Source organism: Zingiber officinale, chromosome 5A (genome assembly GCF_018446385.1).
Source record: "Zingiber officinale cultivar Zhangliang chromosome 5A, Zo_v1.1, whole genome shotgun sequence".
In the NCBI taxonomy this organism is placed as follows: Eukaryota; Viridiplantae; Streptophyta; class Magnoliopsida; order Zingiberales; family Zingiberaceae; genus Zingiber; species Zingiber officinale.
In genome coordinates this window covers 79,377,847-79,399,794 of record NC_055994.1, presented here as the reverse complement: position 1 = coordinate 79,399,794, position 21,948 = coordinate 79,377,847, and the positions used below count along the sequence as shown (strand labels likewise).

The following is a 21,948-nucleotide window of genomic DNA, read 5'->3' as shown; positions in this document are numbered from 1 at the left end:
ATAGTTCTCTTTATTCCCATATTTTAGAATTGGCAACACTATAATAAAAAAAACTTCTATAAATATTTTAGGCCTAAGGAAGCCCGTTACAGTAGTTTGTTGCTGAGATTCTCTAACGTCACTATTACATGGGTCCGACGAATCTTACTTAAATAATTAATTCTTGATTCATAAGGGAATACCCAAATAATTTATATATTATTATATTACACACACAACGTATGTGCATGATCACACTAGTTATAAATTAAATGTGGTAGCGCATGTAATAAATATGATAATAAATATAAAAAAAAAAATTTTAAAATATTTTATTTTGAGAGTATTTCCATCGACCGTCCTTTTAGGTTAGACCCATCTAATTTATGAGGATTAAATTAAAATTTTATTAAATACCCCTCAATCTCGTTAGATTTGTTCGCCCCCTGAATTACCCGATTAACCGATCGAATCCACCAACTCGATCTGATTTGGTAAGAGATTCGACCACCGGAGTGGCGGAGCGAGGACCACCTCCTGAAATTGTTCACGTTAATTGTGGACAAGAGCGATTGATTGATGCTGGGATCTATCGGAAAGCTGCTGCTCCAACCCTACTTCAGCAGCATCCAAGCGCACGATGTCCGTATGCACTTCTAATTATTCCCTTCTTCCTCCTCGGCTATGCTCCTCTCGACGCAGTCCACGCCCGCCTCAAGATGCTGCCGTCGTCGCTCCTACCCGCCTCTGAAACCCTCCGCCCGTCTCCACCCTAAAAATCCCATCTTGGCCCCTCTTCGCCCGTCAAAGCTCCATCTTCGGGAAAATCCAACGGCGTGGGGGTACCGAGGCGTCGCCATGACCGAGTTGACTCGTTTCGGGGCTTTAGGGCGAGGTAAGGGAATGGAGGAGGATGGTGGAACCGGGGAGGCGCAGGCGATTCTTGAGCGGGAGGCGCCGGATTTGGCTCGGCGGTTCTCATGGAGGAACGTCGAACCGTTCATCAATAAGATGGTTAGTTCTATTCTGGCTTTCCTACACTGGTTCTGTACCATGTTTGAAGCTTTCTTTGCTGTAATTGTTTTTTTTTTCCATCTCAATAGCCTGATAATTCTAGATTTTGATTAGATAAACTAACGACCCTCAAGTCAAGATTGTTTCTCCAATCAAGGAAACGTATGCTGCCTTCTGAAGAGATTTAACAGCATCAGCTTGTCGCTTCTAAACTTGTGTGAAGCTTTAGTTTATACAAGTGATCCACTGTTTGTGGTGTACAACTTAGATTTGTTTACTTTTTTTTCTTTGCCAGTGTTAATGGTTCATCATGCAGTGAATTGAGTTAATTCTGAACAATGGATTGGATTCTTTAAATTTTATATTTCTCATTACTATGTTCAGATTTGACATCTCACAAGGGCTATGTTTTGTTTTGTGCTTTCTCTATAATGCCAGACTAAGTGGATAGTGTCTGGTCTCTTTGGCCTTCTCATTCTATGGAAACATGACGCGGAGAGCATGTGGGTCGCGATGGGGTCAGTCCTAAATTCAATGCTTTCAATTTCTTTGAAGAGGATATTGAACCATGAAAGACCTGTTGCTGGTCTAAGATCAGATCCCGGAATGCCATCTTCACATGCACAATCCATCTTCTACATAGACGTCACTGTTATTCTTCTAAGTAAGCCTTTCTTCTTGGTTGATTTTTTTTGCTTCACTAAACTATCCAGATGTTGCACATATTTGCAATTTGTATGTGTAAATGAAGATGCATTAAACTAGTAACATTGTACATACATCATGGCTAAAATGAAGAGAACTTATATCTTGTATAAAAATTATGGTCCCCTAGATTTCTTCTTTTCCTTATCAATTGCCCCCTCACTGTTAATGAGTTAGGAGAGGAATGAAAACCTGCTCGTGCATTTTGCACGTGATCTTTTTTGTTGGGATTTGGCGAGTGAATTTGATATTTCCTTGTTTACGGAGCTGAGTTGCTCGGAACATACCTTGATGATGATTCAAGAGTTCAGTTTCTGCAGTACAAAAAAAAAAATGAAGACTTTTAGGAATGTGCAAACCACTGACTCTGATCCTTCTGGATCAGGACAATAGCAATTGAGTCTACTAAAATTGTTTGTTGGATAATGTTATTTCTAGTTTGTTGTTCAAATTGACAATGTTATTAATTTATTTAAATCTCAGATTGTTTAGTTCTAGACTGGAGTTCTGTGGGGTGGAAACAGATGGAATCAATTCTGAATTATTCGCATTCTTCTCACTCTACCTTTAGTCACTCTAGGTGCACGAAGTGAGGCCTTACCACAAAGCACAATGGTGTTCACCAATCTACATTCATTTGATGGGAGGTTGCTCGAGGAGTGTGGCCACGGTGCTGTAGAGGAGCACGCCAAGCTTCTTGGCTGGTAGGGAAGAAAGAGAACAACGAGGAAGAGGCGTGAGAAGCAGACTTGGTGAATGAATAGGGGAGAGGGCTTTTTGGGAACTTTGAATTCCTTCTCCTATTCCTGTCAAAACTAATTAGATGCTTAGCACATTTCCAGGTTTTTATTTCTCCGTTAATCCCTTAACAACGAGGGGGCATATTGATAGGAAATGCATCCCATAATTTTATTAATTGCATAACCTTGTCGTGGAAGTTTAGTAACCTACATAATAGTGTCGGCAGTTCAATTAATCTAGAGTTTGTAACTAGGGGCATACTAATTACTGTGACAAGTGATTACCTATTTTTAGTTTTGTCTTATTTTAATCGTGAATGCAATACAATGAAGAGTAATGGCTATTTCCACAAACAATGGATTTTATGTCGCTGAAGTCAGTTTCATCGGTTTATACAATTAGCAATCTCTTTTACTTCAGAACCTTTGTAACTGTCCATGAAATGTATGTTTAGAAATTAATATCAGTTTTTGGTTACCTTTTGATGCAGTGTTCCACTCAATCGGATTAAACCCATATACTGTGACTGTCGGGAGTATTGCCTTATTTATCGGCTCCTATCTTGTAAGGAAATCACTAACATCTTTGCTTACATATTATATGTGTGGCGCTAACTGTCGAGCAATTTATGTGCAAGAACTAGCCTTGTACAAATATTATTTCACTCTTTGCAACTAGTATATACTGAAACTTTCGCTATTTCTTGCCTCAACATTTGTTACTACTTTACATAGCGAGGAACAATGATGTTATTTCGTTACCAACCGGCTTAATTCTTAGAAGAATGATAAAGTTATTAGACACAGGAAAGCTGTGAAAAGAGTTACATTGCTGAAAAAAGTTTGAAAAGAATTCTTCATGAAAACTAAAAAGGGGCAGAAGTTGACAAATAGTTTTTCTTTCTTGAAAGTGCTCATCTTATTCCTTTTGGTACGGTACATGTGTGTTCAATCTCTGCTGCTCAAAAGGATAGCTTGCACAACATTTTTGACATTTCACCTGCCCCTTTTTACTTTGCTTGCCATTTAATGGTTCGGAAAATTGTCTGTTCCTGCAGGCATGGCTTCGGGTATCACAGAAGCTCCACACGTCGAGCCAAGTTCTCGTAGGCGCTCTAGTGGGAACCACGTTTGCAATTGTCTGGTTTGAGTTGTGGAATTCTTTCGTATTAGAAGCCTTTAGTTCTCACCTGTGGGTTCAGATTCTGGTGATCATGGGGTCGCTAGCTTTCTGTTTCGGTTTCCTGATCTATGTGATTCGCTATTGGCTCATAGACGAGTCATAGTCGACACAGAGCGAATATCTGGTAGAACAGGTTGTTCCACGGTGTGTAACATGGTTTTCTGCAGGCAAGGCTGGATCACCATGCTCGACATTCGTATCATTTCTATTGTTTTTCATGACATATTGCATGAAACTAGGATGACATCCAACACTAAAGCAATTTATAATGTTATTCTGTCAATTATGTAGATTGAAATTTTTAAAATGGAATTAATTGTATGTCATGATTCATTCGAGTAGTGAAAATAGTTTCTTGCAAGTCCATAATAGACTCTTCGCGACTATTTTGTTTTGGTACGAGTTTTGTACATTAGTTTAGAATATATTTGAAATTTGGAGGAGCTCAATAAAAATAATATCAAATTTTGGTGGCTGAAGTGTAATTGACTCTCGAAGTGTGTACGATTCAGTGGGCCGAGGCGATTTGAACTTCTTTTCTAAGCAATGGATCCATAATGGGCCGGCCCGGTTCGAGCGAGTCTCTCTTGGGGAGGAAGCCAGTAAAACCCGATTTGATGGACCGGTGCCTGGAAAGCACGACGGCAAGCTATTTCAGTCTCCGGAATCGGAGGACGGCACCGACGACGAAGTAGAGTTCGGTGATGTTCAGGAACCAGTACGATACCGATGTCACGACCTGGAGCCCCGCGGGGCGGCTGTTCCAGGTCGAGTACGCAATGGAGGCCGTCAAGCAGGGTGCGGCGGCTGTCGGCCTACGATCCACCTCCCACGTCGTCCTCGCCACCGTCAATACGGCCGCCTCCGACCTCTCCTCGCATCAGCGGAAGGTCTTCAAAATCGATGACCATATCGGCGTCGCCATCGCCGGACTCACTGCCGACGGGCGTGTCCTTTCCCGATACCTCCGCAACGAGTGCATCAACCACGCGTTCGTCTATGAATCCCCTCTCCCTGTGTCGCGACTCGTTGTCCGCCTCGCCGACAAGGCCCAGGTGCGTTCGCTTGTTGTTGATCTGCTTCTACAACACAATTAGTTTCTGGATCTAACTCTATTCCATGCTACCAACTTCTTTGAAATTATGAAGATATTTATTGTCCCTGTTGCAATTAGGATCTGGCTATCATGATTGAGTGAAAGAGGGAAGTAAAGAATTTATTTCCTCGATTTGGTGGTAGCTTATACTAATCTCTCATACGCCTGTGAAGTTGATCATTATTCTGGAAACAGTTACTATGCCAGTATATATGGATCACTGGATCTGAAGAGCCAAGCTAAAATGGAGCTTGTGCTCATCCACATTCCTCCGATGATTTTTGGACTAAATTTAACCATTTCTTTTGCTAAATAAACAACAATCTGCTGCTAATGTTTACCAAAATTGTTGCATTGCATGGTCGTTATTAGATATGATGTTCGGGTTTCATTCAATGGTCTCTTGATTTACAATACGATAGCACTATTTCCAGTACCTCAGTTGCATATGTATCAATTAGTCATCTGCCATTTTAGTAATGTGGGATTCTTAATTGACATTATCATTTGATAGTGTGTTCCTTTTGTTTATTCCTTGGAATTTTCTCCATTTCTTTATCTGCTTGCCTTGATTCCCGGTTTAGTTAGTATTGTTTGGGTTATAAGTACCCAAGAATTCAAAAAAAAAAAAAAATGTGGAACCGCCACATCAGCGGCCCCCTTAGAGCCGGTCCCACGGATATGGAGGGAGGTAAATGCAGGTACACGGGTGGAAAGTGCATGGCGGAGACGTTAACCCCAGGCAGTGACACCCCAGGGATCGACCCCTGGACCTTTCAGCCACAGAACCATGCACTCCCCATCTGTACTACGCCCTGGGGACTATAAGTACCCAAGAATTCAAGCTTCAAAGTAACATTGTTCAAATGTTTTAGGCCTTAAGATGGATTAGTGCTAAAAATGGTCCATTTTTAAGGATTTGTCAATGGACTTGCATGTCTTATGTTCTTTTTTCACACAATTTATTTTGTTCTTCATTAGACAGCATAAAAAAAAAGAATGAGCCCGTGAAGAAATTTGGCGAAGTTGCTGAGAAAATAAGAGTTAGGCATTTGTTAATTTATTTTAGTCTGGCTTCATGTTTTTTCTAATTTCATATTTCACTAATTTTTTGGATTATATTTCACTTTGATTATTTTGACTCCTTCATTTTCCCTCCCTCTTTATAGACTTCATTCTGTGTCCATCATGCATGATTTCTTATTGAGACTAAGCCTACTCTTTATACCTTAACCTCATTATGCAACTCACAAGGGTGTCATAATGTTCACTTTGGCTTATTGAAGGTGTATCTAAGCTGTGATAAGCCACAAAGCATTCTAATGGTAACCTTTGTCTGAATATACTTCATTTAATGCTTTCAAGTGGAAATAATTACAACTACTATTCCACCAAAATAATTTGTTGATAGTTGGAATAAATTGTAAACCAGACTTGCAATACGGAATCAGTTACCCTTTTCATTCTAGATAAGCACCTTGACATATCAATCATCAACTGATGGAGTTACATAATTTACTTTTTTTCTCTATTTTTAAAATAGGAAATTAGGGATAAAATCAGGATACTAGGAGAAGGTTCGCCATGTATATAAAAAAAATAGAAAATTGTCATTAATGTTTTCATGTTGAGCCTCTTGATAGACCTTCATTCCTTGATAACGTGCAGTAAACTTATACCTTCTTGATTGTGGATTCTTTAGATTTTTAACCCAAGAACTTGGTCACACCACCTTTAAAGGACCTTACTAACTGAGCTAGTTGGCACCCTTGGACTCAACAATGTTTAATCTTATGGGGATGGATATCTAGGAATTTTATAGTTGGTGCATTGTAGCATATGCTTGTTGATCTACTAAACAATTTTTCTTATCAACATAAATACCAACTTCGATACACTGCAAAAATTGACTTAATAGTTTCTATGTGCATCATGCTCTTGATGTCACCAACAGGTCTGCACACAGCGATCTTGGAAAAGGCCCTTCGGGGTTGGTCTGCTTGTTGCTGGATTAGACGAAACTGGAGCTCACCTCTACTACAACTGCCCCAGTGGAAGCTACTTTGAGTACCAGGCATTTGCAATTGGATCCCGCTCCCAAGCTGCTAAAACATTCCTGGAACGTAGGTTCGAGTCTTTCAACACCTATTCCCGCGATGAACTGATCAAAGATGCAATTTTCGCCATCAAGGAGACGCTACAGGGAGACAAGCTGACCAGTTCAATCTGTACAGTCGCAATTGTTGGACAAGACGAGGCATTTCACATGATTGATCAGAAGGTAATCCAAGAAATAATTAATTCTATGGAGATTAAAGAAGATGCTCCTGCAGATCAGGCTCCCTTGCAAGAGGACAAGGGCTCGGAAGAAGCTCCAATGGATATATGATCGAGATACATTAGGATTAAATTACTGCGTGGGCATTCCTCATTCATGGATCCTTTTGTGATGCCTAATGTCCAACAATATCTACGATCTTGATTGACATCAAAACTGGCTGTTTTATTTGTCGGAATCTTTAATTTAAAACAGTTGCTTAAAGCATTTTATGAAATCAATCTTCATCCATCTCTAGATGAGTGTCTATTAAATGGGGTCACATACAGCTTCTCCAGGTTTAGCTCCCTCTCATGCCCTAACTAAACACTTGTATCATAATCCCTCGCTCGCTAGACTTCCAGATTGCGTATAATATACAAGAAATATATCGGAGTCTTAAGTAAGAATTTAAGTCTGTAGAGGAACCTCTATTTACTATAGACAATAATCAAATAGGAGAAAAATGTCGATAAAAGATATACGATGCATGGAGCATGAGTAACAGATTATTATCATGACAGAATGCCGCTTACTCTGATACTAACAGAATTGTATGCGTTTTTCACAACTCAAACACTTGATTAAAAGATCGAAAGATTGCTCTTAAACAAGATATTGAAAATTGATACATACATAGTCAATAGGTCTACCAGCAATCAGAAAGAATGATGATTTCAAACTATAGAGAATCGCAAATGAATTACTTAATCTGTTTTATCCAAGAGGGTACTCAGATATTCGTCGACGGTTTTGCATCTCACGTGTGGATATAGCTTGCTCCCATCCAAGCCAGATGAGTTGATGCCGAAGTAAGTATGATCGCCTTTGACAAAAGCGGAATATATGAAGATCATTTCCATGTTGCTCGGGTACGGGATCTCTGAGATTTGAAGCATGTTACACTAGGAAAATGAGGAGCCAAAGCGAAGTACAAATGAATATTTATACCATGAATACTTCTAAGAAGTTGCTCCTCAGTTATATAAATTTTTTCGAGCTTCTTTCCAATTTTAACCTCCCAAATCTCGACCAGCTCGTTCAGTGAATAGACATTGCCTTGCGGTCGTAGATATACTACCTTATTTAAAGTCCTTGTGTCATCTATCGCACAAATTGTGAATGTAGCAACATCTTTCTCATCAACAAAAACAGCTGCAAAGAGGAAATGACATAGTCAGAGAAACTAACATGTCAACACTAAACTTGAGCTGAAGTAAACGACACATTGCAGAAATAATATTATGAAATTTTTCAATACGACCTGACTTTGATGTATGGCAACTGACCTTTAATGTTTCCTTCTCCAAAAATGTGTACTTTGTCTCTTGGAGGAGCCTTTAGACCTGGCTGTACAAGCGATGGAAGCAAATACCTCTGGAAGAAGTTACAACAAATATAGGTGTGAGGAAGATTTTCTTTCTCTATGCAACGTCGAATTTCAGCTTTCTTCTCGTAAAAATCATAATCCATCCCGAGAATATGAACCTTGTCAGGGTCAGCACCAAATTCACAAGGGATAAACCTCTGTGCAGAAATTGAAGTGAAGGTCAATGATAAAATTACTTAAATCATTGTATTCACACGCTGAACATAATTCCTAATGCCATAATATCGAGACAAAAGGGTGTGCTAGCTAGCTCATTAAAAGATCAAAGGAGGAAAGTACTAGAGCGTGGAGAATATCACAAGTTGTATCGAGATATCTTGAAAATGACTCGGTTGACACACAAATATATATGACTCTATTTAATGTTTCATAGGAATAAATGATCTATTTCTTCTTTCCTCGTCCTAAAGAGAAATCCATAAGAACAAAAAGCTAACAATTTACACAAAAATATGTAGTATTATGATTAGGAGTTTCAACAAGCTGTATCCAATTATATGAAAAAAAAGTAGTTCCAACAACCGCTAATAATTTTCCTCCAAGTTTGTGCACTTCTTGAATCTACAAATGTTTTTCCAAAACATAGGAAATATGATCACCTTCTCCATAGACGTAACAACTGATGAAGTATTCCATATTTTCATTTTTTGCATCAATCACAAATAAATATAACCTTAAAAGAAGCACTGTTCAATTTTCATCCCGAATCCATATAATCATTGCAGAATTAAATCAAGTTTCCCTAAACCTTTGGAAAATACAATCCACTAATTTGACCCCTCGTTAATGAGAATTCTTTCAAGAAAAATATTCAAGGTGACACTCAACCAAAAAACAAATCCATTTGAATCTAATAATTACCTTGATGCATCTTGCTTCTTTTATAACCTGAATTAGAAGCCTTTGTTGAAGAACTTCACTTGATGGCACTGCACATATAATCACATTGACTTGCTTGACAGCTTCAATAAGACTTGTGTAGTCTTGTAAAGAACCCTAAGTCGAGCCGTGAAATTCAGACAAACTGAAATATATCTAAATTTGTAAACAAAGTTATTCTAAATACGCGATTGAAGACATTAGGTCAGAGTTTAATATATCGGATTTAAGTTCACCAGAAACTGTCCTGATTTGATCTATTATCAAATTAGCATGGAAAATTCCCTAAAGTATGCACATCTTCCGACTTTTGAACCCTATATTATGTTGAAGCTTTAAACTAGTTCATTTTGAAAAGGAAACAAAAAATACCAATGGATTCATGAGAGTGAGAAGTATACCAAAATGTATTTTGAGATGAAATGAGTCAAAAAGGAGTTGTTGGCCAAAACTCTTGATGATCCAATCTATGTCATTTTAGCTAGAATATCATACTAAAGGTTTCCCACGAGTCCCAAGTGATTTTCAAGTATTTTTGAGTTGAAACACACCATCAAAGAGTTTTGATTTGCCAAGAAATCGCTTGATGGCACAAAACAAACAATTTTTTTACCAAAAAGGGAGGTCAAAGGCATGTTTGACTTTTGAATGGAGTGCTCAAGAACTTTTAGTTGAAAAGAGCATCGTTTCAACTAAAAAACAGCTCTTTCCAACTCAAAACACAACCACTCCATCCTAGATTAGCAGGAGGGTGTGGTAAATTTTTCTAGTCAAGATGATATGTTTTTGGACTGTTAACTATTTTTTGGCAAGCTAAAACTTCTTGATGGCTTATTTCAAATCAAAAACACATGAATACTTCATCTGGGATTCCTGGGCAGCCTTCAGTAAGACAATCCAGCCAAAAAGACATTCTTTGAGCAATTTGACTAAAACTCGTTGATGGCACAAGTAAACAAAATAAAAAACAGTGGATGTGCCTCTCAATCCACCATTCACTAGTATAATTATTCTCCAAAATGATTAGCTCGTCGAACTAGAGATATTTTAGATGTATGAAGAGAGATATTGCATGATTTGGCCATTTCGACAGCCAGAAGTTGAAGGAAATCAACACAATTAAAGGTTGCTTTGTTCTTCACACAGGAATCAATGTTGCACTGCAACGTGATTTACCATCCTTCACTGTCTCAAATATCTAGAAGGGACGATCACCGCAAAAGAAAAAAGCACAACTTCACGCTTGCACAGAATCGAATCAAAGCGACAGAGAGGGGAGAAGATGGTCAGGAGCGACCTTGAGAGCAGTGACGCCGCTGTTGGCGAAGGATCGGAGGAGGAGAGATCGTTCGGCGCGGGGAGAGGCGATCTCTCGCACGAGGACGAAGGTGGGGTGACCCGCGGCGAGGCTCGCCTTCACCAGATGCTGTCCTAGCCTCCCGGTTGCCCCAATTACCAACACTTTGCTGTTGGTGATCTGAGGTCGAGTCTTCTCTTCCACATCCTCCCGGGCCGATACCATCGCCATGCTCGCTGGGACGAGCAGGCCACCTCCAGCTGCGATCGGCGACGGAGAAAGAGAGGAGATCGCAGAGCGGCCGCCGCATTGGGCTTTGCAAAAAGAAAAAAACAAAAACAATCTCTCCTCGCACGACGCGGCCCATAAAAGAAAAAACAAAAACAAAAAACTTCGTCATTTTTACTGAAACCTCTGAGCAAGATTAGTATTTCCCATATCCTAAGTTTCAAAATTCTTAACCCTTAGCCAATAGTTAATCAGGCCTTTTTCAGTTTACCGAACTAATGGATGATTTTTTTTTTTTTTTTTGAATGAATAGTTGAGATAAGAAGGTTGAAAAAAAATCTTACGTAATAATTTAATAGTTAATGGGAGAAAAATTTCTAATCATAATTTTAGCTTTATGTGTAATTTTCATATTCAAAAAATTTTATTTCTATTTTTTAGATGTAAAATTTTATTTACATCATTTTTTTCATACAAATATCATTACTTAATTACCCCTCATATTTTTTTAAGTAAAAAAAATCCAAAAATAAGTATAATTCTTTTTAAATTTAGCACTATCAAAATTGTCTCTCATATTTTTTTTAGATCCAAAAATTTTAAAAATGAATATAATTCATGTTATATTCAGTACTTTAAACTAGAATCAAGTATATTTCCTATCCACGGTTTTATTCTTACTTAATATAATTCCTTCTAAATTTAACACCATTTAAATAAAATTTAGTATATTTTCCAACCAATTGAGTATTATTTAAAAAGAGTCGTGCTCAATTTGATAGAAAATATACTAGATTATAATTTAATATGCTGAATTTAAGTAAAATTATACTCATTTTTGAACTTCTTGTACCAAAAATTATGAGGGGCAATTAGGTAAATAAATTGGTATCTATTCTATTTGGTTAGGAGTGAAAACAAAGATTTTTGCATATGAGGATTGAATGCAAAGTTTAAGTTTTGATGGGGGACTACATGCAAAATTTACCATAATTTAACCTTAGTCGATTGAAAAAAATTAGGTTTGGGTTGGAGGTTTTCAAGTTTGGATTGGAAGATTTTTGGATTAGAGATTTTTTGGTCGGATTGATTTGCATTGATCCGAATTTATATTTTAATGGATTTTTTGGGGGTTAAATTAAATTGTATTTTAAAAATTAAGATACTTTTATGTATATCAATATGTTAATAGTCTAATGATAAAGCATTGAGATAACAGTGAATAATTATAAGGGAAATAATAAAAAATTATTTTAAGTTGGGTTATTTGGGTTCAGGCTGGTCGTGTTTGGGGAATTTCAGGTTGTATTTAGCTTTAGATCGGATTCGGGTTGAGATTTTTTATAATTTTTTTTAACCCGACCTAACCACTCGAATTACACCCCTGAGCTAATATGACGCCCATTACAAATGCTTCCTGATTTATCCTGGTAACAAATAGAAAATTTCCATAGGATTGAATTGGACATCCTAGGATTCGGTGTAAACTGAATACCTAATAACTAATTAAAAGATCTAAAAATATTATTATATCCTTTTCTTCACATTTAAAATTTTATTCTATCCATTCAAAAATTTATCTTTTTAAATTTATGCTATCAAATTTAAAAACATTAAGAAAGCTTGAAGGAGTACATTAATTATAATTTTTCTAGATCTATCAGTCGGTTTTCAAACAAAATTGTCCATGGATTAAAGATTTCTAAATTAATTTAAATCAAAATTAATATAATTTTTCAAATCTTTTACTATATTCATTCTCTCATATTTGAATTTGACAACATAGTAGTTAATTTTTGAACTAGTAAAAACTTGATAAAATTTATCATAAACTCATTCTAAGATTTAAAATAATAATATCCACCAACCAATACCACCAATGAATTCCTAGAACTCTCATAATTTAAAAAAATATCAAACTTTTAAATTTTTTAATATATTTTTTTTCCAAAACTAGCTGATAGACCAAGAAAATTTCAAATCACTTTAAATTAAAATCAATATAATATGGAAGCCTCTTTACTCATGTCCTCATATCTAAATTTGATACCATAAATTGAGAATGATGATTTTTTGAATGAGTTAAAAAAATTTTAAGTATAGAAAGAAAATGGAAAAAAGAGAAGGATATAATAATAAAAATTATTTTTAAAATTTTAAAACTTGAGTCTATAATGGAAAAAAAAAGTGATATCGCTTATCTTATATAGCATAGTATTGTCAGTCTCATAGTAAAATATTGTTTGAGCAATCTAGCTATCCTATATTTTAATGTTTGGGTACATATTTAAGTTAGATTTATTGTTTATTTGATATGTGTTGTGAGTGTGTAGGATACATATACAATAAGGAGAGTCCAAGTGTGATCTTGGTAAAGGAGGAAAGTCCAAGGGTGAGTCTTGGTGGTGTAAGTCCAAGCATGTAGTATTGGCAACGTAAATTTAAGTGTGACTTAGCAATGGATGAAGTCCCGGAGGCGTGACCTCTTGGCAAAGGAAGACTCGACAACAATGACAAGGCCGATAGAAGCTCTAAAAGGCAAGGCATGAAGGATGCGGAGACATCCTAGGGACGCGAAGCTGATGGAAGAGGCTAGACGACTAGGTCTAGGTTGTGCAGACAAGGATGAGTGTATGAGAGATTGTACTCAAGGTAAAATCCTAAGTTTAAGGTTTTACTATAACAATTACTGTAACAATCGACTGATATTTTCATCAGTCGACTGGTAGTGAACAGAATATCTCTGTTTGCTCAACACATGTGGAGCGGTCGACTGATACTTTCATCAATTGACTGGTATTGAGTCGTTGGTCGTAATGATCAAATTTCACTTAGGACCAGTCGAGCTTGGGGTGCTTGGGCATGGTTGATGAAATAGAGGTGGTTAACCCCTATTAGTAGTCTTCCAAGCTGCTATGTGTGATCCGTGTGTACGTGATCAAGATTGTGACGAGGTTTCTCCACCCATAAGAAGATTGAGCTAGCCGGAGATTTTTCAGGGAGTCATCCACCGATGGATTGGGTTCGTCCACCTTATGGATAGCCGTGGAGTAGGAGCCCTAATCTCTGAACCACGTAAACGCATTGTGTTAGTGTTTGTTTTGGTTTGTTGTCTTTCCTTATTATTTATAGGGTTTAGGTTTCTTCTTGTTAGTTTGTATTTTGTTTTATGCTGTGTACTAACAAGTGTAGGAAGTGACGATTTGGATGAGATGTTATTCACCCCCCTAGTAAACGTCAAGGTCCAAATAAAATACATACAGCTAAGTCACGGTGATAGTTTATTCTAATATAGCCACCCTTTCTTTAAATAGTGGAAGGTAGACATCCAACAAGACATTTTACCTTTATTGAAAATGGATCTCAAGATCTATTGGAATAAATACTCATATAGATATCAACTGTGTCAATTCAAGAGGTAAATTTCAGTCCTTAATTTTATTTTATTATTAAAAAAACTTGAGTTTAATGTAGTAAAATGTAATTACCTCAATCTCAAATGTCATGTCTTTACAATGGTGTATTTGTAGGTGGGACATTTAGGTTGTCACCCAGGCACTCGTTGTTTGATCTCTAGCTATGGTGTATTTGTATAAATTTTTTATCCAAATCGGGCACACAACTAAAGGACATTGGGCTTCTAGGCTGGCCGCCACGCGCGCTTTTCGATTTACCCTGGTGGCGGTGGGAAACTTCTGTGGGTTCGGATCGGTCATCCAAGGATAGTCAATGAGGCTAAATGGATTTATCATTTTTATTTTTTTATTTTTTATTTTTTGTATGTGTAACGGTATCCAGCTCGATTTTTTTCGACAATTTACTAAAAGATGTACTTAGATTTTTGAATTTATCAAAAGACGTATACTATTTTTATATTTACCAAAGGGAGCATCTTTTTACTGTGCTCTTCCTATTCTACCATCTTGACAAATTTGACTATTTTTCGTTTTTCTTTTCTCTTCCATTTCCCTCTCTTCTCTTTTCTCTTATCCATGCAACATCTCTTCTCTTTCCTCTCCCATTTTCACTTTCCTCTCTTTTGCATGTATGATAACGTAAACTTAAAAAGCCTCTTGAGAAGTCGATTCTATAGTTGATTCTTCTAAAAATATTTTAACACTCTTGAGAAGCCAAAATAAACAATGGATATCACCATTTGACTCTTTGTAGCTTCAGAAATTTATAGGACCTTAAATAAGTCCAATCAGACCTGTGTAAATCTATCAGTGGGTTTCGACCGAAACCTACTAATAAAATTATATCAGGCCCAACATGGGCCTGATATAGAATCATATCATGCTCATGTTGTGCCTGATATAGAATTATATGAGACCCATGTTGGACTTGATATAGTGGACCTGCAACATGGACTTGATATAATTCTATATCAGGTCCATATTGAGATTTTTTGGCCGATTGTTCCATTAATATTTAACACCTTCCAATATGCTGAAACAAGCCATGGATATCACCTTTTGACCCCTTACAACCTCAGAAATCTACAAGATCTTAAATGAATTCAATAGGACCTATCTAGGTTCATCAGTGGGTTTCGGCCCGATTGGATAATTTTTTTTTTTTGTCAAAATAACTAATGGAGCTAGAAAGGTCCAATTGGACCCATTACTATTTTTGGCATTTCTAGTGGTAGTTCAAAAGTTAAAAAAAAATTTTTTTTTTTCCTTTTTTTTATTAATTTGTTCTCAAATCTATTATGGGAGATTATGCTCATGTTGGGTCTAATATCTCCTCATATCAGTCTCAACGTGAGTCTGATATCTTTCTATATTAGGTCCACATTATGCCTGATATAGGAAGATATCATCCCCAATAAAAAGAAAAAAAAATAGAATGGCGTGGTGAGGGTGGAGAAGAGAGGGAGAAGCACAAGTCCAAGAAGAGGAGAGGAAGTAATGAGGAAAATCAATTAATAAAATAGGGTAAAATGATATCTACCTTTGGGCATTTTCCTTCAATTTTGAATTCATCATTTTAATGTTCAATCCTTAATTAATTTAAATTTGGACATAATACTTAAACTCAAAAAATCGATCTCTTAAAGGGAAAAAATTCTCTAATTTTTTATTTTTTATTTCCTTTTTATCATGCCTGAAATCGAGCTTGATATGGAAAGATATCATGCTCAACGTGTGCTTGATCTCCCATAATAGGTTTGAAAAAGAAATTACAAAAAGAAGAAAAAAAGATAATATATTTTATTTTTCAAAATTTATAAACCACCAGCGGTAATGTCGAAAACAATAATGAGTTCAACTGGACCTTTCTAGCTCCATTAATGAATTTTGATATAAAATTAGTCCAATCGGACTAAAATCCATTGATGGATCTAGTACAGGTCCGATTGAATTCATTTCAGATCTTGTAGATTTCTGAGGTTGTAAGGAGTCAAAAAATACTATCCATTGCTTGTTTCGGCTTCTCGAAAGATGTTAAAAATTAATGGAACAATCAGCTAAAAAATCCTAATGTGGGCTTGATATAAAATCATATCAGGTTCACATTGGGACTGATATGATTCTATATCAGGTTCAACGTGGGCCTGATATGCGTTGGGTCTGATATAATTCCATATTAGGTCTAACGTATACCTACATAGATCCGATTAAACCCATTTCAGGTTCTCTGGATTTCTGAGTCTGTAAGGAGTCAAACGGTACTATTCGTTGTTTATTTTGACTTCTTAAAGTATTAAAATGCATTTAAAAGATTTAGCTAAAGAATCGACTTCTTCAGAGGCATTTAAGTTCATGTTATCACATAGGCAAAAGAGAGGAAAGAGAAATAGGAGAAGAAAAAGAAGAGATATTACATAGATAGAAAAAAACAAAGAAGAGAGAGAAATAAAAGGAAAAAGAAAACTAAAAATAATAGTCAAATTTACCAAGAGGAGATAATGGGAAGAATACCGTAAAAAAAGATGCTCCCTTATGAATACTCAAATAATACAGGACCCTTTTTGTAATTGATATTTTTTTTCCGTCTCCGACTCAAATGTCGATCGCCAACTTAGTCTATAATGAATCTGCTGAAGCGGTTCAGTAAAATGTGGAAAAAACTTCGAATGGTGTTGATTTCCGGTTTGCTCCCAGATAGTAGAAAACTACGAATGCCGGCCGCCATCCCCTTCCCTTCGCTCAGATTAGGGTTCAAGAAGCAGGTTTTGTTCCTGAGGTTCTAGTAATCCACATTCCACGATGCGATCCCTCCTCTTCTCCCGCCTCCGTCCTAACGCGCGGCTCCTCCTCTCTCGGATCGCTTTCGTTTCCTTTACACAATCAACCCATTCTCCTCTTCTTCCTCTGACCCCGACTCGTTCCCTCCATGGCCAGTCTTTCGCCGCCGGAAGCTCCCAAACGGTCGAATCTGATCCATCTCGCATCATCCAGATAGCCACCCCCCAGGCAGAGGACGAGGAAGACAGTGCCTTGAACGAGTTCCTTTCCCGCTTTGTTTGGGCCATCCGCCCTACGATCAACGACGCCTACCCGGACCTCCCCAAGGAGACTGTCAACTCCATGCTACTTGTTATCTGCCAGAAAGTTGCTGCCTTGATGGATTCTACTGCAGCCGTTGAGGGCTCCCCCGTCGAGCTCAGCGAGGACCTCTGGAAGACCGTCGTGGAGGTGAGCAACTCGGTGCAACAGGCCATGCAGAGGGACCGGATGAGGGAGGACCTCAAAAAATATATCCACTCCGAGGAGGTCAAGGAGATGTGCCGGTTTGCAGCGGACATTGGCATCCGCGGGCCAATGCTCCGCGAGCTCCGTTTCAAGTGGGCGAGGGATAAGCTGGAGGAGGTCAAGTTCTACCAGAGCCTGGATAAGATGCGGGAGCAAGCTCAAGAGCAAGAAGAGCGAGAGAAAAGAGCACTTTTGACATCTGGGAGTGATGAACAGCATACCTCTCTTGCAAAGGAAAATGATGCAGAGTCAAAGGTGACCTCTTTGCCACAGAGGAAAGGCAAGATCAAATTCAAGATATATGGATTGGATTTGTCGCATCCAAAGTGGGCTGAAGTGGCTGAGAAGGCGGCAGAGATTGATGAGGGCTATGTGCCAGGTGAGCCACGAGAGCCATTACAGCCCGTAGATGGGAAGTGTAAGAAGGTTGAGGACAGTATCCTTTCATTGAATGTGAAGCGGGATGATCCAGCACCATTGTTAGAAGAATGGAAGGAGCTCCTACGCCCAAGGAGGGATGATTGGCTTGCGTTGCTTGATCGAATCAAGGAGAAAAATGCTGTTTTGTACATGAAGGTCAGTTTTCCCTCCTATTTTGATCATCATATTTGTGTCTCCACCTTGCCTCAAAAGTTTCTTTAAGTCAATCAAACTCTTGCATCAAATAGTTATCAATTGTTCATTCCTGTAACATAATAATCTGTAAAAATCAAAATGGAACATGCTTTAATTGCATACTTTTTACCTGTAAATCAAATTTGTAATGAAAATATGCAAAGATCAAGGCTAATTATTGAGTTTGAGTGCATTTTATGATCTTTTAGGTTTTGATTGATGTGCTAGAGCAAATTTATTAGCCTTTGGATTTATAGGAACTAGAAAATTGAACATTTTATATTTCTATTCAGCCCAAACAAAATAGCTAGTTTGAACGAAAAAGTTATTAGTATAACATGCCAAAGTTTAAAGCATATGATATGTTTTAAGAACTAAGAATCCGGGGATAGATACTTATCTGATTTCTTTCACTTCCTCTCTTTAATCACCTTGAGACAGCAATGGTGGTGTCAACTACCATTGTCCTATTGCTAAAAGCAGTCGACAAGGGAATGGATGCAAAAACATAGTTCTTCTGTACTCTTTAATTCCTCTTCTCTATTCAACTTTCTTTGATTGATCATCATTGTTCCTTCATTTCCTTCAACCTTTTTGCTTTACCAATGGTGAAAAAATCTCGCCAAATGTAACTCAAACGATGAGCTTTTAGGATTGTCTAGAATTTTCAAGAATGTTCAAGCCTAAAACAATGTCTATTTGTTTATCGAACTTTGAATGATTGAATTTCAATGTCTTTGGAATTATTCCTGATCCCTATATGGTGTATGATTTAACACCAAATTCATGAACCTCTTATTTGATTCAGCATGTACTGGATATATTATTTCTTGATTTTGCCAACCCATCTGAAATCTAACCGGCCCTCATTTGTCTACTCTTGGGTCTTAAATTGTCTATGGAGTTGGTCCATCTCGTCTATTTTATGTAACGGGCCTATTTAAGATCATTCTAACCTGAAGGAGAGTTCCTCAGACATTTTTAACTGATATTAGCAAAGTCCTATTTTCCCAAGATAAAGATGGTTTTTACTAAAATGTGCTTTCAGATAACTCTTCAGAAGTCATTTAGTAGTGAATTATTTATTCACTCTTTCATATATGTGCACGCAATCAAAAATTTCCATGATTCAAGCGAAGGCTATAAATGTCCCTCAATATGTCTAGATTGGTGCCTTTTCTTATACAACATTCTTGTAGCTAAGTTTTCGGGATTTGAATAATTTACATACATCCTGATTAGCTAAAAATCGATTCTTTTTCCGAATCATAATAGTTTGAACTAACCCGGTTTATAAGGTTTATTTTCTTCAATTCCTTCATGTTGCTAATGAACCACTATCGTAGCATTTTAATGTGATAGTCATTGGATTATGACATCTCAAGGTCTCACTAAAGCTTTTAATTACTTTGCGTCTGGAAAATTATAAAGGGATAAGATTGTAGATGCCTCATCATGTTCCCAATATCTCCGATGAACAAGAATAATCATCGTTTTCGTTCATGGCAAATTCATGTATTACAGGACTAGTTTCAGAAGTTTCTGATGTGTTTGAATTTACATGAATTGCAGGTCGCTGAGCTTCTGTTGAACGAGGAATCTTTTGAGGCTAACGTTCGTGATTACTCTAAGCTTATCGATGCTTATGCTAAGGAAGATCGCGTTGAAGATGCTGAGAGACTTCTGAAGTTGATGGCTGAAAGGGACATCAAGCCGGATGTTATTATTTCCCTCATTTTACTTCACATGTATAGCAAGCAAGGAAACCTCGATGCCGCAAAGGAGGCCTTCGAGAGCATGAAGAGTGAAGGTTTCAAGCCGGACTCGAAGACATACAGTTCGATGATCTCGGTTTATTTGAAGGCTAATCTTCCAAGGACAGCGGAGAAACTAGTGAGACAAATGGAGACTATGAATGTTAAACCAACAAAGGAGATGTACATGGAGCTTTTGAAAGCATTTGCGGAGCGCGGTGAGACCGACGGTGCGCAAAGAATGACGACCACCATGCAGTTATCTGGTATTCAGCCGACCTTGGAGTCCTTTACCTTGCTCGTGGAGGCATATAGGCAAGCAAATGACCCAGACAACGCCCGCAGCCACTTCGATCACATGATGAACTCCGGCTACAAGCCAGATGACCAATGCACTGCCAGCATGATAGCCGCCTATGCCAAGCAGAACCTCTTGGACAAGGCCCTGGATCTGCTGCTAACCCTTGAGAAGGATGGATTTCAGCTAGGAATCAAAACATACACTGTCTTGGTGGATTGGTTTGGCAAGCTACAACTGGTCCAAGAGGCAGAAGCAACATTACAGAAGATAACCGAGAAGGGTGATGCTCCATTCGAGGTTCATGTTAGTCTCTGCGACATGTACTCCAGAGCAAAGATCGAATCAAAGGCTCTCAGACATCTCAAGGTATTGGTGGCAAGGAAGGAATTGCTGCAAGCTGATCAGTACGATCGGATCATAAGTGCTCTTATTGCAGGAAGACTGTTGGAAGACGCAAAGAGTATGCATGCCCAGATGCAATCAAAGGGATATAAGCTGTCGGAAGCCACCGCAACTGCACTCAGAGCAGCTCAGTCTATGCCGCCATATAAAACACCGCCAGCAAGAGGGGGAAAACCATAATTGAGGTTACTTTGGTTGGAGACCAGTGCAGTTTCTGTTCTTTTGTTACAATTATGGTTTCTGTGTATCAAAACCTACCCAGAATGTTAGAACAAATTGAATCATCGACATGAGAAGAGATCTCAACTTTCGAGCCGAGAGGAAATAATGTAAGCTTGTTTTACAGCTCTTTTCGATTAGACCAAGTTTGAAACAGTCCTCTCTTTGATTCAACAGTGTAAATTGAGTGCTCTCATGACTTGGTGCGGTGGTAGAAAGTAGAATATATTTCCCAAACAACGAAAGTTCAATTCTTACACAGGGCATATCTTATGGCCATCAAACTATTAGTGAACTTGGGTACCACATCAGGAATCATCCCTTCCTAGATTTACCTTATAGGTGAAATGTGAGGCTGAGAAATGAAGTCAAAATGGGAAATTTCATTTTAGCCCTTGGTTTTATCTTATTTTTCTAATATTCAATCATAATTGTAAAATAAACAAAATACCTTTCAAAATTTTCCAGCTCGCTCGCCATTTCATAAATTATTAGCACTTCTATTTTTATCCTTAATAGAGGATAATGTTTTTTTTAATCAATATCTAGCTCTGTGATCAATTCGGTCCTATTAAAAATTTTTGATAAATTAAAAAATACTAATATAGATTTATCTGAATGGTCAATATTCTTAAGTCCGATTTCATTGGAAGAAAAATTCCTTGTAGTGTGTCATATTCCAACGTTAGAGGATAATATTGTATTATTGATAAAGTACTGAAGCTAGATTTTATTAATAATTAACTTACTAATGTTGTATTACAATCAATTTAATTTCAATGTCTGGTGATCCTTTCTTAAAAAAAAAAATGTAAAGATGACGTGTTGGGTATGATGGATTGGTGGCTGACTGACAGAAGATCTTTTCCTTTGAGAAGAAGTTTCTCTCTGATCCTGTGCACATGGAAATGATCTAACAAAACATCAGTGCTTAGAAACTAGGGGGAGTCCTTGTGAAGGCTCTCCGACGCTCAAATTAGTACAAGCTTAAGTAGGTGGATAAAGAACAATGGCAGATGCATGCACGAGGATGAGTTTCAGATCTCTAGAGTGAGTACCTTCGTCACAGAGAGGACTCTCCTTTTATATACCATCTCATATAACCTCCACAATCATGAGGTGGCAAAG

The 21,948-nt window shown here is 37.6% G+C and overlaps 3 protein-coding genes across 5 annotated transcripts; 2 read left to right on the top strand and 1 right to left on the bottom strand.

Moving 5' to 3' along the window:
* Nucleotides 1-411: 411 nt before the first annotated feature.
* Nucleotides 412-7,292, top strand: LOC121980696 (proteasome subunit alpha type-1-like). Of its 2 annotated transcripts, XM_042532859.1 has the most exons (5): nucleotides 412-993; nucleotides 1,432-1,657; nucleotides 2,930-3,003; nucleotides 3,497-4,676; nucleotides 6,672-7,292. In XM_042532859.1, exons 4-5 carry the CDS (start codon nucleotides 4,326-4,328, stop codon nucleotides 7,104-7,106), a joined length of 786 nt encoding a protein of 261 aa, XP_042388793.1. In that variant the 5' UTR covers nucleotides 412-993; nucleotides 1,432-1,657; nucleotides 2,930-3,003; nucleotides 3,497-4,325; the 3' UTR covers nucleotides 7,107-7,292. The 2 variants fall into 2 exon arrangements, with proteins under 2 accessions (XP_042388793.1, XP_042388792.1); XM_042532858.1 differs by lacking the exon at nucleotides 6,672-7,292 and having other exon boundaries at nucleotides 3,497-3,985.
* Nucleotides 7,293-7,614: 322 nt separating this feature from the next.
* Nucleotides 7,615-10,949, bottom strand: LOC121980695 (probable pinoresinol-lariciresinol reductase 3). 2 transcript variants are annotated; one of them, XM_042532855.1, is made up of 5 exons: nucleotides 10,601-10,949; nucleotides 9,286-9,353; nucleotides 8,324-8,561; nucleotides 7,986-8,189; nucleotides 7,615-7,917 (listed from the first exon to the last, which is right to left on the bottom strand). In XM_042532855.1, exons 1-5 carry the CDS (start codon nucleotides 10,908-10,910, stop codon nucleotides 7,742-7,744), a joined length of 996 nt encoding a protein of 331 aa, XP_042388789.1. In that variant the 5' UTR covers nucleotides 10,911-10,949; the 3' UTR covers nucleotides 7,615-7,741. The 2 variants fall into 2 exon arrangements, with proteins under 2 accessions (XP_042388789.1, XP_042388791.1); XM_042532857.1 differs by having other exon boundaries at nucleotides 9,286-9,420; nucleotides 10,601-10,947.
* A 5,942-nt stretch (nucleotides 10,950-16,891) lies between these two features.
* LOC121980694 (pentatricopeptide repeat-containing protein CRP1 homolog, chloroplastic-like) lies at nucleotides 16,892-21,014 on the top strand. Its single transcript, XM_042532854.1, has 2 exons — nucleotides 16,892-18,105; nucleotides 19,717-21,014. Exons 1-2 carry the CDS (start codon nucleotides 17,044-17,046, stop codon nucleotides 20,779-20,781), a joined length of 2,127 nt encoding a protein of 708 aa, XP_042388788.1. The 5' UTR covers nucleotides 16,892-17,043; the 3' UTR covers nucleotides 20,782-21,014.
* Nucleotides 21,015-21,948: the final 934 nt, after the last annotated feature.

Coding starts and splice junctions, on each gene's coding strand:
- LOC121980694 (XM_042532854.1), top strand. CDS start 17,044: ATGCGATCCCTCCTCTTCTCCCGCCTCCGTCCTAACGCGCGGCTCCTC. Junction 18,106..19,716: donor ATGCTGTTTTGTACATGAAG/GTCAGTTTTCCC, acceptor CATGAATTGCAG/GTCGCTGAGCTTCTGTTGAA.
- LOC121980696 (XM_042532858.1), top strand. CDS start 664: ATGCTCCTCTCGACGCAGTCCACGCCCGCCTCAAGATGCTGCCGTCGT. Junction 994..1,431: donor AACCGTTCATCAATAAGATG/GTTAGTTCTATT, acceptor CTATAATGCCAG/ACTAAGTGGATAGTGTCTGG. Junction 1,658..2,929: donor CGTCACTGTTATTCTTCTAA/GTAAGCCTTTCT, acceptor CTTTTGATGCAG/TGTTCCACTCAATCGGATTA.
- LOC121980695 (XM_042532855.1), bottom strand. CDS start 10,910: ATGCGGCGGCCGCTCTGCGATCTCCTCTCTTTCTCCGTCGCCGATCGC. Junction 9,354..10,600: donor GCGGCGTCACTGCTCTCAAG/GTCGCTCCTGAC, acceptor TTATATGTGCAG/TGCCATCAAGTGAAGTTCTT. Junction 8,190..8,323: donor TGGAGAAGGAAACATTAAAG/GTCAGTTGCCAT, acceptor TCCTCTTTGCAG/CTGTTTTTGTTGATGAGAAA.